This window comes from Cnephaeus nilssonii (genome assembly GCF_951640355.1).
Source record: "Cnephaeus nilssonii genome assembly, chromosome: 9".
Classification (NCBI taxonomy): domain Eukaryota; kingdom Metazoa; phylum Chordata; class Mammalia; order Chiroptera; family Vespertilionidae; genus Cnephaeus; species Cnephaeus nilssonii.
In genome coordinates, this window is record NC_137080.1 from 92,923,851 (window position 1) to 92,943,660 (window position 19,810).

Sequence of the window (19,810 nt, forward strand, 5' to 3'; positions counted from 1 at the left end):
TGTGTGTGTGTATGCCACATTGTATTTATTCATTCATTTGAGTTATTTCCACTTTTTGGCTATATATATAAAAGACTAATATGCAAAGTGTCCCCTCGGGAGTTTGACCAGGAGACCATGAGTTCAGTCACTCGCTATGACCTGTGCTGACCATCAGGGGTGGCACAGAATGAAGGAAGGCCCCCGCCAGCAGCCGGGGAAGGCCCCAGCCGGCAGCCTGAAGGCCCCTATCAGCTCTGATCACCAGCCAGGCCTAGGGACCCTACCCGTGCACAAATTTCGTGCACTGGGCCTCTAGTTGTGAATAATGTTTCCATGAACATTTGTGTGTGTAAGTGTTTGAGTACCTGTTTTCAGTTCTTCGGGGTTTTCTGTTATGAGAGGAATTGCTAGATCATATGGTAATTTTATGTTTAACATTTTGAAGAACCACCAAACTGTTTTCCACAGTGCCTGAACTATTTTACATTCCTACCAGCAATGTATTTGGGTTCTAATTTCTCTACATCCTCTCAGTGCTTGTTATTTTTAAAATTATAGCCATTCTAGTGGGTGTGAAGTGGTGTCTCATGGTGGTTTTACTTTGCACTTGCCTAGTGCCTAATGATGTTGCATCTTTTCATGTGCCTGTTTGCTGTCTGTATGTTTTCTTTGGATAAATGATGTTTGTCTTTTTGTTGTTGAGCTGTACGAGTTCTTTACATATTTTGGATATTTTACCCTTATCAGATAGATGACTTGCAAATATTTCCTTTCACTCTGTAGGTAGTCTTTTCACATTCTTAATAATGTCCCTTGATGCACAGAAGTTTTTAATTTTGATGAAGTCCTGTTTATCTCTTTTCTCCTTTGTTGCTCATGCTTTTGGTGTCATGTCTGAGATGAATAAAAAAATCATGAAGTTTATCCCCACTTTATAGTTTTAGCTCTTACATTTAAGTTGTTGGCCCTTTTTGTATATTATGAAGCATGGGTCCAATGAGGGCTCTTATTTAAAAACAAAATTTCAGGCAAATTTTTGGCTATTTCTCAAATCTCTGGTTCAGCCTCCTCGCCTCCACTCTAGCCTCTACCATGTCCACAAAGGTGACCCAGAAGACCTCCAAGGTGTCCACCTCTGGCCATGGGCCTTCAGCAGCCACTCATAATTCAAATGGGCCTGGCGCCCGCATACGCTCCTTGGCCTTTTCCAAGGTGGGCGGCAGCTACTGGGTTGGCCTTGGTTCCAACATGAATCTAGCCGGGGATTATGGCGAGGCTGGGAGTATGGAGAGCATCACAGCTCTCCAAGTGAACCAGAGTTTGCTGAGCCCTCTAAAGCTGGAGGTGGACTCCAACATCCAGGCCTGTGTGCAACCAGGAGAAGGAGCAGATCAAGAGCCTCAACAAGTTTGCTTCCTTCTTTGATAAGGTGCGGAGCCTGGAGCAGCAGAATAAGATTCTGAGACCAAGTGGAACCTCAGGCAGCAGCAGAAGACAGCTCGCAGTAATGAACATGTTTGAGAACTGTATCAACAATCTTCGGTGGCATTGGCCCAGGAGAAACTGAGGCTAGAGGCGGAGTTTGGTGACATGCAGGGGGTGGTGGAGGACTTGAAGAATAAGTAGGAGGACGAGATTAGCAAGCACACAAGATGGAGAATGAATTTGTCTTCATCAAGAAGAGTGTGGATGTAGCTTACATGAATAAGGTAGGGCTGGAGTCCTGCCTGGAAGGGCTAGCTGTGTGAAGAGGAGATTGGTTAGTTGCAGGCCCAGATCTCCGACATGTCTGTGGTACTGTCCATGGACAACAACCACTCCCTGGACCTATATGGCATCATTGCTGAGGTCAAAGCTCAGTAGGAGGAGATGGCTAATTGCAGCTATGCCGAGGCTGAGACCATGTACCGGATCAAGTGTGAGGAGCTGGGAAGCACAGGCATGACAAAGACTGAGATTTATTTATTTATCCTTCCTTCCTTCCTTTTTAATATATTTTTATTGATTTCAGAGAGGAAGGGAGAGGGACAGAGAGATAGAAACATCAATGATGAGAGAGAATCATTGATTGGCTACCTCCTGCACACCCCCTATTGGGGATTGAGCCCGCAATCCGGGCATGTGCCCTTGACTGGAATTGAACCCGGGACCCTTCGGTCTGCAGGCCAATGCTCTATCCACTGAGCCAATCCGGCTAGTGCAAGACTAATTTCTGAGATGAACTAGAACATCAGCCAACTCCAGGCTGAGATCTAGGGCCTCAAAAGCCAGAGGACTTCCCTGGAGGCCGCTATCACTGATGCTGATAAGCATGGGAAGCTGGCTGTCAAGAATGCTCAGGCCAAGGTGGCTGAGCTGGAAGCCACTCTGAGAACTGGCAGGTACGTGAGTACCAGGAGCACGTGGACATCAAGCTGGCCCTGGGCATGGAGATTGCCACCTATACCAAGCTGCTGGACAGTGAGAAGAACCAGCTGGAGTCTCGGATCCAGAACATGAGTGTCCATACCAACACCACCACTCGCTATCAGATGGGCTGAGCCTGGCTTATTGGAACCTCAGCTATGGCCTGGGCTTCCAGGCCAACTTGGGCTCGGCAGGGGTCCTGGCTCCTTCAGCCGCACCAGCACCAGCTCCTTCAGGATGGTGGTTGTGAAGAAGATTGAGACCCCGATGGGAAGCTGGTGTCTGAGTCATTGGGTGTCCTGCCCAAGTGACTGACTATTGTGGCCCCCCTGTCCTCCAAGCCTGGGGGAAAGGAGCTGCGTAGGGATCAGCTCGTTGGCGTAGGGTCGTTTACTGCCTGGGGGACTGCCTCTTACCCAGGCCCCCAACTAAAAGCCAATTCAAGTGTTTTTTTCCAAAATAAAGTCTCAGCTGGGTCTACCAACCCTAAAAAAAGTGATAATAATAAAATAAAATAAAAATTTTATGAAATCTCCATATTGTACTTTTAATAATTCTTGATTAAACATACATACATACCAACCAAAAGCCACTGTGGATTTTATTTTCTTTTAAATTATTTTGCATTGTATTAATCAAAGCAGAAGTTACATATATTTAAAAAATAGTACTTGTAAGTATAGCACATTTTCACAGTCCATAGGCTATATATTGGTGGCTATATATGGATTCATGAATTTACTTCTTGTAACTCTTTGGTCCCCTTGGGTGTGCAGATCACAGATTTTGTAGAGGAGCATCAGAATATCTATGATGACAGGTAGTAAGGGGATTAAGGGTGAAGAAAAGGGTAAAATTGCCAAGGCCTCATAGATGCAGAGACCCCAAGGGGGAGAGAGGCGATGACTGGAAGGTAGGTAACTGGAAGTCAGTGGTGGAATCTGTAAAGGCTACAGAGGAAGTAGTATTTTCTTTTAGGCAACAAAGATGGCAGCAGAGTAGAAGTTAAGTGCTGCGGGTGGACTAGAGTGAAGGGGTAGGTAAGGAATATGGTTTGCGATGAGGATGGAGGCTCAAAAGACATTATCAGAAAGTGAGCATTTGGGGATTCCTTTAGTTTTAGAAATAATGCCAACCCAACTCTACTCCCAAATGAGTGCACCTAACTTTGTTTAGCATGTGTCCTCGAGAGGGGTAAGGAAGAGGTACTAGGGAAATTCCAGATTTTATTTTAGCCGTGACTAAAATGCTGGTTAGGGGTAGGGGTGGGGGTGGCCAGGGGGAGGTCAATGGGGGAAAAGGAGACATATGTAATACTATATGTAATACTTTAAACTAGAAAGAATTTTAAATAAATTTCAAAATAAAATGCTGGTTAAGTTTGAATTAGTAAACTGAATTCTATATCAATATTTTTGTGTCTTTGTTTGCTTTGCTTTTCACTTCTTAATAAAATTTCCTAGTAAAAAATTACAGTTTTATCTCATCTGAAAGCATGATGAAAAGAAATATTCTACTTTCCATGTAGATGAGAGAATTAGGTTTTCAGTGCACACTTAGGGCCTAGGGTGGCACGTTGTATGGGCCTGTGGCCATCTGATGGAGCAGGAGCTAGGACACACAGAAGGGAAGGAGGGACTGTGGTACCAACCTCGGCTAAGGCCTTTCCTTCTGGCCAGCCCTTCACAGCACTCACCTGCTCATCATAGACAATCTCTTTATTTTTGTCAGCTCTGCATTCAGTGGGTTTTAGAGAAAAGAATGAAGGAGGGGATAGATGGAACAATTGACAGAATCCTAAGGGAAAGCAGGGGTAATGGCCATTGGTTTAGATGCCCTCCTGCTTTTACTAGGCAGATGGCCTACCTTTCCAAAGAGAAATGGAAGCTGCCTTGCAAGAAGTGGTTTGGAGAGGTATAAACAGAGGGGTCTTAGGTATTTTTACTTTTGTGGTGTTTAAACTCTGAATTTGTATGAATGTATCTTTTGAGTTCTTAACCACCCATGTGACCTGTGTGATTTTCAGGTGCTACTGGTGAGCAGTAGTCGCCATCCAGACCGGTGGATTGTCCCTGGAGGAGGCATGGAGCCTGAGGAGGAGCCGAGCATGGCAGCAGTCCGGGAAGTCTGCGAGGAGGTATGCACCGAGAAAAAAAGAGCATGGCGTACCCTGTGATCATGAACCTGTATGTCTGATAAACACACTGATGATCATAGAAAGAAGGCATTTAACAGTTACCGTGTGGCTCCTGGATTAAAGAGGAGATCAGGTTGTGACACAGTAGTGTTTATCAGGCACCGCTCTACGCAGGAAGGGTTCTCACAGAGTCACTGTATCTACTTATACCAGACAGCCCGGTGATTTCCCGGGGATCTCTTCCAGTATGGCATCTCTTACCTGTGGCAGAAGATCAGGAATCAGATAGTTCATCAGCCCGAAGAACCGAGAAGAACAGGCAGTCTTGGTATACACAGCTCATTCTCATTAGCCTTTGGATGAGGAGGTGGCAGCCCTTGTTCGCCTATGCTCCCTGGGTCCTGGCTGCCGAGCAGTGGCTAAAGCAACAATTCTGTTAGCCAGAAGCTGTTAACGGTGCAGCTCGAGAGATAACAGTATCTTTTGTTTTATTTTAGTCAGATGATATTCAATGAACATGCTTTGAGTTTCTGAGCCATGCCCTGTATATCTAATTAGATACTCTAGAATAAATAGTCAGAAGAAGTAAAGTCTTAGACCCTTACTCCCCTACTTCAAGAGCTTACAGTTAGGTTGGAGAAACTGAGAGATTGCAATTTAAAACCAGGAGGAAGGAACTAATGTTTCTCCATCGTCTCTTGTGGCAGCACCATCCTCTGCTCTGCTTATGTTATCTCAGTTAGATTCCTAATGGGTGGTATAAGTTTCATCACCCCATTTACTTCCCCTCACCACATAGTGTTTTAGATCCATTTCCTTGTTCCACAGGGGATGTAATACTGATACACGAACATATAAAATAGCACTTGGAACAGGTCTAAATTCTACATTTCTTTTGCCTTAATCTGAAAGGTACTTCTTTCATCAAGTCTTTGTGATTCCACCCAGTAGATTTGTTCTTCCTGTGTGTCCATTGCAGTCTGTACTTCTAGCATCATGGTGTCTGTCATCCTTTATTGGTACTACTTGCTTGTCTTCTGTGATAGAATTGATGCTCTATGTAGTCAAGGTACCATTCTCTCTTTCTTACTGTTGAATCCCCAGGGCTTAACACACAACAAGTGCTTAAGAAAATTTTTTTTTTTGCCCTGGCTGGCGTGCTCAGTGGTTAGAGCATTGGCCTACTCACCAGAGGGTTGTGAGTTTGATTCTCTGTCAAGGGCACATACCTGAGTTGCAGGTCCGATCCCTACCTCAGGTCGAGGTGTGTGGGAGGCAAGCAATTGATGTGTCCCTTTCACAGTGATGTTTCTTTCTCTTTCTCTTCTCTCTCTCTCTCTCCACTCCTCCCCCCTTACACTCTCTCTAAAAATCAATGGAAAAATATCCTCACTCCTTGGGTGAGGATTAAAAAAAAAAAGAAAATATAATTTTTATATTTTACAGTTATTACTATTATTGAAGTGACAACTGGAGCAGCCACATAAATGCATGTTCAGGTTGTCAGGAGTAAATGTATCTACTGGTCCTTCAGTTAAATGAGGAAGAAAGTAACAGTGTTGCAGCACCCGCCCAGCCAGGCTGCAGAAATGAAAGCATGGGCCACCGTGCACAGGCAGGGCTCTGATCCAAGGGCTGATGCTCATGGTGGGCGGATGACAGTGGGAATGTCTGTAGCTCAAGCAACCTGAGCACTGCACCCGCACCCGTGGCCCAGTCTCTCCCTTCCACTGTGAGGGAGCCGCCTTCTTAACCTCTTCTCAGGCTCCTGGCTCCTGCTTGCCACTTTTTGTTTTGTATTTTTCCTCCCTGTGCACCACTCATCTGTCAGTTGATTCTGTGTATCTAACTTTCAGTCTTCCGGGGAAAGGATCTGATTGGTGTTGCCTAGTTACGACTGTTGGGCAGAGCTGCCAGGCCATCTCATCAGCTTCTGCCCATTTTGAAGATGTCTGCCGTACGTTTGCCAGTTGCTTATTTCTTACTAGAGGCCCGGTGCACGAATTCATGCATGGATGGGGTCCTGGCCAGCTGGGGGGAGGAGCTATGGGCATTGGCTGCCCGGCCCCGCCCCCTGATCGAACTCCCGGTCGAAGGGACAATTTGCATATATTATATAGGATTCCTCTAGCTGTGCTGAGAGTGGCAAGTTCATGTGCTATACAAGCATAGCAACCTGTGCTTAGGTACTATCTACAGCAGCTTTCCCGGGGGCCCTGTATATGTAGTGAAAAGATATTTACTAACACATGAAAATGTTTGTAACCCATTCCTAAGTGACCAAAGCAGGCTACAAAACAGCATTTATGACATGAAACCATATAATGGGGAAGAAATGTGTATGTAATCATTTGTGTAGAAAGAATAGAAACCCTGCTTATACACTTACTATATGCTAAGCTCTGTTCTCAGCATTTTGCATATATTGCCTCACTTAATGCTTACCAGACCCTATGAGGTAGGAACTGTTTTTATTTACACTTTACAGATGAGGAAAAAGGGTCAGTGAGATTAAATAGTTGTCCACACAAATTGTGCCCAGCTATGTGTGCTCAAGTGCTTCAGGTAAGATCTGCATCTAGAGCAAACTGCGGCTCACGAGCCACATGCGGCTCTTTGGCCCCTTGAGCATTCTAACGCCACTTCTTCAAAATAGACTCGCCCAGGCCGAAAACCGACTTCTGTGCATGGGCCACAAAGTTGCAATCGCACTGTACGTGCGCGCCCGCACGTGGTATTTTGTGGAAGAGCCACACTCAAGGGGCCAAAGAGCCGCATGTGGCTCGTGAGCCGCTGTTTGCCGACCACTGATCTAGAGTATCTCGTCCTGTACCCATACTCCTAACGCTGTGCTCCTTGAAAGAATGTTCACCCACATGTTCACAGTGGTTATCTTTGGGTTAGTTCATAGATTATCAAGTTTTTCTGCATTGAATATATATATTTACTCTGTTACTAGAAAAGTTGTCTGTATGAATAGGAGTGGACTGTGATTATTAAGTAGTTTATCTTCGCATTGTCAGGCTTCAGTACCATTAAACTCAACCTGTTTAAGCTTTGTTCACCCAGCTGAAGTTTCAGCATAGTGGCTGAACTTCCGAAACAGGTAAATCTGTAGAACTTGAAACATTAGCAATTACATCAAAGATCTAAAATGTTCCCTTTTATAAACTGGCCTCCACTTACTCAGTTGCTTATAGTCAAAATCCTACTATAGTGACCCTCAAAGGGTTAGAGGGGAAGGCTTTCTCCCAGGGCCCAGGCCGGGGCCTTGGCAGCGTGCATCTGTAGCCCAGGGCAGCAAAGGCTTGCAGGAGCCGCCATGTGGCACTCTCTCTGGAATAAAAAAGAAAAGCACCTCTTTGTGTGGTTTTCAGAGCTATTCTTTCTTGCTGATTCAGTGGGAAAGGTAAAACTGTTGGCTGACAGGGTGAAAAGAGAGAAGCTGGGTCTGCAGCTGTTCTGTCTTCTATTTTCAATTCTTTTACCCAGTCTCACCTCAGCCAAACCAAGAGCATTATTACAAAAATATAGGACATCTGAAAACTGAAACAGAAGGAGAAAATCATGTGCGTACCTCCAACTGCATTCTCTTCAAGGATGGCATTTCCTTTTGTCTGCTGCTTCTTGTCTGGGCAAGGCCATATCCACAGAACCATTTCTAGAATATAAACTAGAAGGGATTTGTAGGTAGCCTGATAATTAACCTGTGACATAGGCCTGTTCTCTGGCTTCCTCACTTGTGTCCTAATATCACACTTCTCTGCTACTCGCTGGCTCTTACCACTTGTTCCTCTGCCGTATAAACACACCATCTTAGAAATTTCTCAGTGTAGTGATGTTTCCTTAGATTTCCCTGTACTTTGATGCCCTCCCTCAAATTGTTGATACACTGTCTTACATAAAGTAAAAATATTACAGCATGTTTGACTTAATTCACCTTCACTTAAGAAAGTTTTTTGAATGTCTGGATACCTCAAGAGTTCAGAGCTGCTTCATAATTCTCTCTAACTTTACTAATCCTATGTCAGCCTATCAAGAATTTATTGTAACTCTTCGTTTTTTGTTTGTTAATCCTCACCTGAGGATATTTTTCCATTGATTTTTAGAGTGGAAGGGGGGCGGGGAGAGAAACATCGATGTGAGAGACACAGCGATTGGATACCTCCTGCATGCACCCTGACTGGGGCCTGGGGATCGAGCCTGCAACTGAGGTACATGCCCTGGACCAGAATCAAACTTGTGATCCTTCAGTCCAAGGGCTGATGCTCTAACCACTGAGAAAACCAGCCAGAGCTTGTAACCCTTCTTGATCTCATTTGTATTTTCATCTAAGAACATGGAAAACTCCATAGTGAACTTTATTTTTAAAATCTGTGCTTCTTATCCCAGTTCCTGTACTGTGTGTTCCTGTTCCTGAAAATAAATGGTTATACTCTCTTACATGTATCATAGCAACCAGAAATCTCCGAAGGGTATCTCAAAATGTCTCTAATTAGGGAAGCAGTTTTTCCTGTCTCTTGTTATACACAAGTAGAGTATTTAAAAACCCTGTGACTACTTGGGAATAGTTTAAGGTAAAATTTTGTTAACCTTTTTTAGCTCAAAAGTATTTGACTCTATTTGAAATAGAGAAAAAAGTGAAGGCTCTGTATGACTGTGTTATATTTTCAACTTTACAGTCTGAACAGTTGTGAATGGAAGGTGGGGTTAAGGTATCACAGAATTTATTAGGAAAATAACATGATTTTTTAAAATCCAGAACCTTAATCACAAAATATATGTCATAATACATTAAGAGTATTTTCAACCATTTCAACATGATAAAATAGGGGGAAGTAATGTTGTAGACCAGGGGCCTTCAGCTCATAAGCTTGTAGGGAAGGGCGGGCTGGTGACAGCGGTGTGTCTCTGACAAGGTGGGGAGAGCCTGCCCTGGTCAGACGGAGGTGGAACCTGCTCAGGCTCAGCCAGTAGTTGTCATGTGGCCGTTAAGGCCCGGTGTGCCTCTGATCTTTCAAGAGAAACTTGAAAGCTGGGTTCTCATGTGAGATCTCCTGATCTTTCAATGTAGGTGACTAATTTTACAAAGATTGTTAATTAACATAACAAGTTTGCATATAGATAAAAAGAAACAGCAACAGTAGTACTAAAAGACCCATAATGAAAACAACCAAAAGATGTGTTCTTAATTAGGTGGATAAGCTGTGTTCCAGGTTTTTACTTTATTTTGATCTGAAAACTAAGCTCCAGCTTCTTGGAAGAACAGAGTTTGCTTTTAGTCTCCTAAATAAGTTCAAGCAAATAAACATTTTTAACCTTGGGAATATTTCACTGTTTAATGGGATGTTAATATGAGAAAATATATCCAGATGTAAATTACTACAAATCAAAAGAGATCACAAATTAACCCCATTGGTTTGTTTAAAAGCGGGCTTTATTTAGATAGCATTCTCTGAATTTCCATTATTTAATTTTTAATGAATTTTAAATACATAAATATGAATATTAGCAAAATGTACATGTATGGCTATTTGTACCTATAGATTTGTATTAAAAATAAGTACAAAAACAGGAAAAAAATTCCTATATGTTTGAAATTGTTCAAAATAAAAAGTTGGGCAGAAAGTAGCCATAAATATGTATCATGTGTCAAATATATTCAAGATCTTGAGGAGGAAACTATGAAGTACAACAATATGTTTAACACTACTTTCCCTAAGATAAATTGTGTTTTTCTAAGTACTACCATGTCTTTATTTTTACTTGGTAAGAAGATGTATTTTTAACTCCTTTAGTGACCACATTATAAAGTGTAACAATCATGTCTTTTAATATCTACACTAATAAAAGATAAATAAGCAAATTGACCGTACCTTCATGACTCAAACCAGCCAATCAGGCATGAGTATGCAAATTAACACAACAAAGATGGCAGGTTAATTTGCATATCGAAGAGGCTTGGCTTCTCTGCTGCGGCCGGAGTGGAGAAGCCTAGCCTCTTGGCTTCTCCGCTGTGGCTGGAGCGAAGGCCTGGGTCCTGGGGCCGGAGGAAAACCAGTGCCGGCAGCCAGGGGAAGGAAGGCCTATTGCACGAATCTTCGTGCAACGGGCCTGTAGTATTATATATAATGACTAGAGGCCTGGTGCATGAAATTCATGCACAGGTAGGGTCCCTAGGCCTGGCTGGCAATCAGGGCCGATTGGGGGGGCCCCTGCTGGCACCTGCCTTGATTGGCCTGGGGCCTGCGGGCTGGGGGCAGCTCCTGCATTGAGCGTCTTACCCCTGGTAGTCGGTGCACGTCATAGCGACTGGTTGTTCTGCCGGTCATTCCGCCCTTCGGTTGATTTGCATATTAGGCTTTTATTATATAGGATCTTATTCTGATGATTTATTCTTTTAATAATTTAATGGGAGATATAATTTAAAACTTCAGGAAAGTCTTTGTTCACCTAGCATAAACATAAATATATTTGTTTGTGGAAGCATCTTTATTCTGCCCTCCTAGGAAAAGCGTATGCACAAAAATATAACAAAAGAAATTAAGAGCTTTTCCTTAAAAATAGTTTTGACTATATAAAATGAACAGTGAAATTGTACCAGGTCTGAGTGTGGACGCTGGTGTGAGGCTGTTTTATGTTAGAGGACAGGATGAATCCCCCAGATCTCTGGCAAAGGCCCTTAAATAAATTGTATTGAGTCTCTTGTTTCTGGCAGCTGAGAATTAGAAAGGGCCTTTCCGCTCAGTTACAATTCAGGGATGAAAGGAGACCTTGGCAAAGACACTACCCCCTGTGAAGGGACTGGCTGAGGTGCTGTGAGTTCTGTGCTCAGCTTTTGCTCTGTGCTCACGTGGCCGAGAGTGTAATTCAACTCTGGCCCAGAGCAAGGAGGCCTCTTCTTTCAGAGGAGGCGCCTCTGCTACTCCTGGGTCACTGCCACGGTTACTTCTAGAGTCAGCCATAAAATGAGAGTTTTCAGCGACCGTCACTTTGGCTTTTACAAAAATACTTAAGTAGATACTCTTGGCTTTATGAAAAGTTGTATTCAAACGGTTATTACATATTTGTGTTCGTTACCATTTTAGTTTAAATATATAGGTGCTTTTGACTGGGAATTTCCATTAGAGTTGTAAAATTTTTCACCTTAAAAATTGAAACAATATAAGAAAAATAGAAACAATATAATCTGAACAGAGCTCTTATTCTGAGGGCTTTTAAGTGCTTTTTCTAGCACCTAGTGCTGTTGCTAGTGTAGCCAATTTGATTACTTGATTAGCTAATGATTACTATAGCTTGCCATTTTTATGATTACAAAAGCAACATGTTCCTGGCAGAATGAAACACAAAGATGATGGTTTATTACCATAATTTCATGGCTGATTTTGCTCATTTTTAATGATTATGAAAAATTTTAAATATATTTTTAAAAATATATATTTTATTGATTTCAGAGAGGAAGGGAGAGAGAGATAGAAACATCAATGATGAGAGAGAATCATTGATTGGCTGCCTCCTGCACGCCCCACACTGGGGATTGAGCCCGCAACCTGGGCATGTGCCCTGACCAGGAGTTGAACCATGACCTCCTAGTTCATAGGTTGATGCTCAACCACTGAGCCACACCAGCTGGGCTGGAGAATGTTATTTAGAAACCAAGGTTAGGGTACTAGGTATACTCACTGTAACTGGGATTGATTGCTCCTAGATTCTTTGAGTGGACAGCAATAGAAAGCATATTTTAAAAGAAAAATCATAATTTCATGTTACTATTTCTATTTCAAATTTGACATTAAAAGGTTTTAGCTTAAGCCCTAGCCGGTTTTGCTCAGTGTATAGAGCGTCGGCCTGTGGACTGAAGGGTCCCGGGTTTGATTCCGGTCAAGGACACATGCCCCCAGGTTGCCGGCTCGATCCTCGGTGGGGGGCGTGCAGGTGGCCGCCGATCAATGATTTTCTCATCATTGATGTTTCTATCTCTCTCTCCCTCTCCCTTTCTCTCTGAAATCAATTAAAAAATATGTATATTTTTTAAAGTTACCTTTTAAAAAAAAGGTTTTATCTTAACTTTTTTATATTTGTATCTTTTTTCAGTAACATTATTGATTTTCAGTAACATTATTTGCTTTGTGTTATAAACAATCTATATATATATATAAAAGCCTAAGCGACCATCGCAACCGAACCGATGACCGAACAGGCTGCGTGGGACGACCTGGCCGGCAGGGGGGTTAGTGAGGGGCGACAAAATGACCGAGCAGCAGGTTGCATGGGGCGACCAGGTGGGCAGGGGGTTAGTGAGGGGCAACAAAACGACCGAGCAGCAAGCTGTGTGGGGCGACCAGGCCGGCAGGGGGGTTAGTGAGGGGCGACCAAACACCGAGCAGCAGGCTGCGCGGGGCAACCAGGCCATCAGGGGGTTAGTGAGGGGCGACCAAATGACCAAGCAGCAGTCTGCGTGGGGCGACCAGGCCAGCAGGGGGGTTAGTGAGGGGCGACCAAATGACCGAGCAGCAGGCTGTGTGGGGCAACCAGGCTGGCAGAGGGGGGCAGTGAGGGGTAACCAGGCTGGTGGGGGGGGCAGTTGGGGGCAACCAGGCCAGCAGGGGGGCCAGTAAGGGGCAACCAGGCCGGCGGGGGGCAGGCAGTTAGGGGTGATCAGGTCAGCGGGGAGGCAGTTAGAGGTGACCAGGATGGCAGGGGGGGGGCAGTTAGGAGCGACCAGGCCGGTGGGGTGTGTGCAGTTGGTGGCGACCAGGCCAGCAGGGGGGACAGTTGGGGGTGATCAGGCAGGCAGGCAGGTGAGCAGTTAGGAGCCAGTGGTCCCGGATTGTGAGAGGGATGTCCCAGATTGGAGAGGGTGCGGGCTGGGCTGAGGGGACTTCTCACCCCGTGCGTGAATTTTGTGCACCGGGTCTCTAGTATGAATATATTTGCATAATGGATATTACCAGGAGAAGCATTATAGAGCCTATGAGAGTATTCTAAGCTATTTAATGTGAACCTGTTGATTTTAGGTAGGAATACTGGTAGGGGTACAATAGAATGATTAGCCCTTGATGCTAATTTGGATTATTCAGGAATTGGATCTGGGTTGGTGTGAATTGGTGGTAAATGGAAAGTCAATATTAAAAAGCAAGTAATTGGCATCAACAAGAGGGTATTGCACATGTGTGCGCGCGCGCGTGTGTGTGTGTGTGTGTGTGTGTGTGTGTGTGTGTGTCTGGATTACAGTTTGATTCAGGCATAAAAATAGTAAAATAAATTAGGAAATACAACCTAAGAACTGGATAGAGGGGTTTTGTATTGCTTCTGTGTAGACCTTTGACCTGTAGGTACCCTTTATTACATGGGTTGATGAGGATGTAAGCATTACATGGCAAAAACCCTCTTATACACGGTTAACCATCTCTACCTCTCCTACAATTGCGAATGATTGCTTAGATCAGAGTGGTTCTCAACCTTGTCAAACTTGATACCTCCTTTCTATAGTAAATAAGTTAATGAATTAGCTAGTTGATTAATTTATATATTTATGTTTAATTTTTAGATGCACTTATTTTATTCTTATACAAGCAGTCGCCTGTATTAATGTTCATAGACTAGAAAAGAATTGAGTTCTAGGCTCAGATAGTTGAACCAGATTTTACACATACTAAATGTGTGGCGGCGTTTTGAAAAGAAGTCTTGGGTGAGGCCGTCCTTATGCAGGATATCTAGCGCTCCTGGTTCCTTCCTACTAGTGCCAGTCCTTCCTCTCCTCATGCCCACGACCAAAGACACTCACACGCAATTCCTTAGTGCTCCTGGGGTGGTTGCACCTGTGGAAAAACTATTTGGAATGATCTGGAAGTTTCTTTGTCCCTCAGACCCTAGTTGCTTAGTTACGCAAGCTTAATTGGTCATTTATTTGCCAAGTTTCTGCTGCAGGCTCAGTTAGGGTTGGGGCCCGTGTCCTGAACATGGCAGAGGGTAAGAGGAAAGGAGCAGGTCCGCTGCCTGGCAGGCGAGGCCACAGCAGGAGGGGCGAGGCCTGGGCACGCTGGTGAGAGGAGTACTGCTGCTCTGTGACTTGCAGACTCGTGGCAGGAGAGGAAAAGATGGTGATGCTGTTCCTCCCTGGGCTTTCCTGCTTCTAAGTGGAGAGGAAATTTAAAAACATATATATTCCATCTCACTAGTCATCCGATAAATGCCAATTAAAATAAGCTGCTAAATTGCCCTTACCAAATTTGCTAAAATTTAAAAACCTAATTCTGTCAACGATGAGGAAAGGGGCAGCATGTATTAAGAGCCTTAGAAATGTCAGTATTCTCTTGCACACTGTACCCCAGTCATTGCAGCTGCTTCCCGCTTCAGGACCTGCCCCACACGGACATAACGTACGTGGTTGCCTCCAGCTAGACAGCTGCCCTGTCCCCTCGTTTCTTGGGCACACCTCTGAGTTTTCAGCTCAGTCGCTATGTTTTCTGGAAGCTTTCATGACTTTCCAGGCTGATGCTTAAGTGCTTTTTAAAAAATGTGAGTTCTTTTGTTGATGATGTAACGTAAATTTTAAGTATGTTTTTCCGTATATTCTTATTCAGTGTGGACATTTTGAAAAACAGAAAAGTAAAAAGAACTTAAAAATTTCATACTTCCTACTAGTAACATTTTGGTGTATTTCCTTCCGTGTTTTTTACTGGGAGCCTTCCTTCTTGTCTGTACACTTTTCTCAACACTACCCTCAAATATTGACATGAAAGTGAGCTGGGAGGTTCGTAAAAAAAGTAAAATAGAAAAGAGGAGGAGGCAGGGGTTTTCTGGCTTTTGTCTTTGCTGTCATTTTCTGTTATCCCCGCCCTGTGCCCTCCTCTCTCACCACAGGCTTAGAGGCCTTGACCAAATCTTATAACTCTGTGCTTCATAGTTTACATCTTAGACTGGCATTTTCATTTCTAAGTGTCTATAGACAAATGCTTATTCATGAGCACAAAGAAGCATGTACAAGAGGTTTATCACAGCTTTAAATGTAATAGCAAAAATTGGAAACAATCTAAGTGTCAATTAATAAGGTAATGATTACTTCAATTATGGCACATTCACATTATCTATTACCATCCAGCAGTGTAAAAATAATAAAGAAAAATCTATATATCCCAAAATGGAGAGTCCTCTAAGACATTTAGTGAGATTAAATGGAAACTATGCTCGATTGGTGTAAAATAAAATGTCCTAAAACATATTTGTATATATTTATATATATGTAAATGTTTCAAATGGAATCTGGAAAGAAAACACTAAACTGGTTAGAGTGATTACTTCTTGGGGAAGAATGTGGGACTAGAACAGTGATGGGCAACCTTTTGAGCTTGGTGTGTCAAACTTCGCCAAAAAACTGAGCATAACTCGGGTAGTGTGTCACTTTGAGGAAAAAACATTATTTCGCAAATGTTTCATCCTCGGCATGCGGCCGCCTCCGCGTGTCATCAGAAATGGCTATGCATGTCAGTGCTGACACGCGTGTCATAGGTTCACCATCACTGGACTAGAAGGAAGCCCAATGGGGGGGGGGGGGAAGGTTTTTTTCATCTTCGCCTGAGGATATGTTTTTATTGATTTGAAAGAGAGAGAAACATCAGCCAGCTGTGTCGCTCATATGTTCCCCAACCAGGGATCTAATCACAACCTTTTGGTGCATGGGTTGATGCTCCAGCCAACTAAGCCACCTGGCCAGGGCCCCCATGAGAAATTTTTCTTTATCTAAATGTTTTTTACAACCACATCTTTTTTTTCAGAGTCTGGGCAGAAATATGAAGCCATCAGGCAATTGTAAAAGTCACTATTTAAAGTTTTTAATGGTATAGCCTCAATCCCCCAAGGAATTCTAAAGGGACACATTTGTGCTCAGAAAGGTTAAAATTAGAATTGCTGAAATCTGTGCTGTATTGTCTTTTCCTTGGGTGCAAGGAAATGAAAGAGAAGCCATCTCTGGGCAGATGGCAAGGCTTCAGTTAGGTTTTTGCTTTTGGTGCAAGTTTATTTTTAGCTTTGAAATCTGATCTTGCTATTACTATAATTTTCATTTATTTATTTATTTTTATTACCATTATTTTTAATACTCACTCGAGGATATTTTTTCCATTGATTTCTAGAGAGAGTAAAAGGGGGGATGGGGAGAGAGAGAGGGAGAAACATCGATGTGAGAGAGACACATCATTTGGTTGCCTCCCACACACTCCCCTACAGGGACTGGGGAACCTGCAACCAGGGTTTGTGCCCTTGATTGGGAATCGAACCCACGACCCCTCAGTCCACAGGCCAACATTCTAACCACTGAGAAAACCGGCCAGGGCTATAATTATTTTTTTTAATAAAATGATTGGTGACAGTAAGGTAGTTGGGAAAGAATGGCTCACATGGAGATCATTGAGACAGTTTAAAGGGTATGAGTAGAAGTAATCCATGAAGAATCATCAAATGTGCTAATCAGCCTGAAAACTAAAGGATATTGCTGTTGAATTTATTTATATGAATTCTTTTGTTGGTGATGCTGACAGTTATGGATTTGGAAACTGAGTCCATTATTTATTGCTGCCTAAGAAAACCTTAAACAGGAATAATCATGCTGTGTCATAGTTTCTGTGAGACATAAATTCAGGCAAGGTACAGTAGGGATGTCTTATCCATGATATAATGTCTGGGGATTCAGCTGGAAGAATCAGGCTGGAAGCAGAATACTGTTGGGGGAAAAAAAAATTTAATAACTTTTTCTAATAGGCTTCCAGGACTCCATACGTTCCTGACTTTTCTCATGCATCGGAGGTGTCTTTGCTTATTCCTCCTTATGGTTGAATGTCCTGGAGTTCAGTCTTTTCTTTCCTTATTGTTGTCTCATCTACTCAGTGATCCATCCAGTCTTAAGGTTTTAAACAGAGTAGGTGGGGTTGCGGGGGGGGTGGTTAGTGGATGGGTAGGAAGATGGGTGGATGACTTGATGACCATTCATCCCCAACCACAGCTCTCCTTAACCTGCCTACTTGGTATTTCCATTTAGATCAGGGGTCAAACTTTTTAAACAGGGGGCCAGTTCACTGTCCCTCAGACCATTGGAGGGCCGGACTATAGTTTAAAAAAAACCTGTGAACAAATTCCTACGCACACTGCACATATCTTATTTTGAAGTAAAAAAACAAAACGGCAAAAACACCCGCATGTGGCCCGCGGGCCGTAGTTTGAGGACGCCTGATTTAGATGTCCAGTGGGCACCTGAAACTTAATATATATGAAACTAATCCTGGGATTCCACTGTCTTCTCCCAAAGCTGCTCCTCCAGCAGTCTTCCCCATCTCAGTGAATAGCAACTCTATCCTTTTATTTGCTTAACCCCCAAAACTAGGAGTTACCCTTAACTTCTTTTTCTCTCATACCCAATATCTAGTTTATCAGCCAATATTGTTGGCTCTCCCTTCAGAATACATACTAGTATACCCAGAATCCAACCACTTCTCACCACCTCTGTGACTGTCACCGTAGTCCAAGTCACAATCACCTCTTTCCTGACTGCTCTGCCCACCCTCACTTCCTGCACTCTAACCCCTTCAGTCTGTTTTCAACACCAGGAAAAGTGACCCTGTGAAAGAAATCCAGTTAGGTCACATCACTTGAAGGCTTTCTAAGCTGAAACTCTTAGAATGGCCTACAATCGGCCTCCCTCTGGGACCTCATCTCTCCCTCCTCTCTAGTTCACTGTGCTCCACCCATACTGGTAGCCCCCTTCTGCCCCCTTCCCCTTCAGGGCCTTTCTACTTGCTGTTCCTTCTGCTTAAATCACCGTGGTATTGACACAGTCTTACACATTGAATCCCGAGGAGAGGCTCCATCCTGCTGGATTTTATTTTATTTTACTTTATTTTATTTTATTTTATTATTTCATTTATTGATTCTTGTATGTGCCCTGATCAGGGATCAAACCCACAGTCTTGGTATATCAGGAAGACGCTCTAACCAATGAGTAACCTGGCCAGGGCCTGCTGGTTTTTCCTAATGGCTTATATAGTAACTAGGGGCCCAGTACACGAATTCGTGCACCTTGAAAGGAACTGTGGGCTGCAAGACTGCCATGGGTAGGCACAGGGGCAGGTCACAGCCCATCCTCCGCGCCCCTGCCCGGCCCCTCCCACCATGGCCCTGGGTCCCCTGTCTGCCAGCAGCCCTGCTCCCGCAGCCGCCACTCCCACTGTTGATGGCGCCAGCTCCGCTCGCACCCACAGATGGCGCAGAGTGATTGGGCCAGCACCATCAGCAGGTGCGAGCATCGGCTGCTGCCCCAGTTGCCCCTCAGGAGCAGGGGGAGGTGGAGAAGCCCTCGGGCAATTGGGGCCGCAGCCGCAGCTCACACCCGCTGATGGCACCAAGTGATCAGGACTGGCACCAGGCACTAGCAGTGGGTGCAAGCAGCAGCTCCGGCGCCGGCAGCGGATGCAAGCGGGGCCGTCACTGGCAGCAAGTGCGAGAGGCAGCTGCCAGCACCAATTGCCCCTCATGAGCAGGGGGAAGTAGAGAAGCCCTGAGGGGCAATTGGGGCCGGCAGCCACTGCTCGCACCCGCTGATGGTGCTGAGCAATCGGGACCGGACTTCCTGTCTAATTAGCATATTATGACTTTATTATTATGGACTAGAGGCCTGGTGCACGGATTCATGCACTGGTGGGGTCCCATGTCTGGCCTGCGGGGATCAGGCCAAAACTGGCTCTCCAACATCCCCCGAGGGGTCCCGGATTGCGAGAGGGTGGTTTTCAGGTGACACACCCCGGATTGCGAGAGGGTGGTTTTCAGGTGAGGGTGGTTTGGGCTCCCACCTCTCTGGTTCCGGGTGCATCACCCAAGAACTGCAGCTGCCAAGTCACCGCAGCTCGGCAGCTCCTGCGTTGAGTGTTTGCCCCCTGGTGGTTATTGCATGTCATAGCTACTGGTTGGACAGTCACTTAGGCTTTTATCTATACTAATAAAAGGGTAATGTGCTAATTAGACCGGACATCTTCCAGACAAAGCCACGGTGGCAGGGGCCGAGGCAGAGGTGGTTAGGGGTGATCAGGCTGGCAGGGGAGCAGTTAGGGGCATCAGGCAGGCAGGCAGAGGTGGTTAGGGGCGATCAGGCAGGCAGACAGGCAGGTGAGTGGTTAGGAGCCAGCGGTCCCAGATTGCAAGAGGGATCCTGGATTGGAGAGGGTGCAGGCTGGGCTGAGGGAACCCCGCCCCCCATGCACGAATTTCATGCACTGAGTCTCTAGTATATATAGAATT

At 44.4% G+C, this 19,810-nt stretch overlaps 1 protein-coding gene and 2 pseudogenes across 3 annotated transcripts in view; all 3 read left to right on the forward strand.

Annotated features, from left to right (window-relative positions):
• NUDT3 (nudix hydrolase 3) overlaps window positions 1-19,810 on the forward strand; it is a 100,351-nt gene that overhangs the window by 53,555 nt on the left and 26,986 nt on the right. Inside the window, exon 2 of the mRNA XM_079780012.1 lies at window positions 4,415-4,525. Within this exon, the coding sequence (XP_079636138.1) occupies window positions 4,415-4,525 (111 nt within the window). The remainder of the gene's footprint in view (window positions 1-4,414; window positions 4,526-19,810) is intronic.
• On the forward strand, window positions 82-2,382 carry LOC307105812 (keratin, type II cytoskeletal 8-like; annotated as a pseudogene). Its single transcript has one exon. The product of its transcript is annotated as a keratin, type II cytoskeletal 8-like (transcript).
• LOC307105390 (keratin, type II cytoskeletal 8-like) lies at window positions 2,209-2,699 on the forward strand (annotated as a pseudogene). Its single transcript has one exon. The product of its transcript is annotated as a keratin, type II cytoskeletal 8-like (transcript).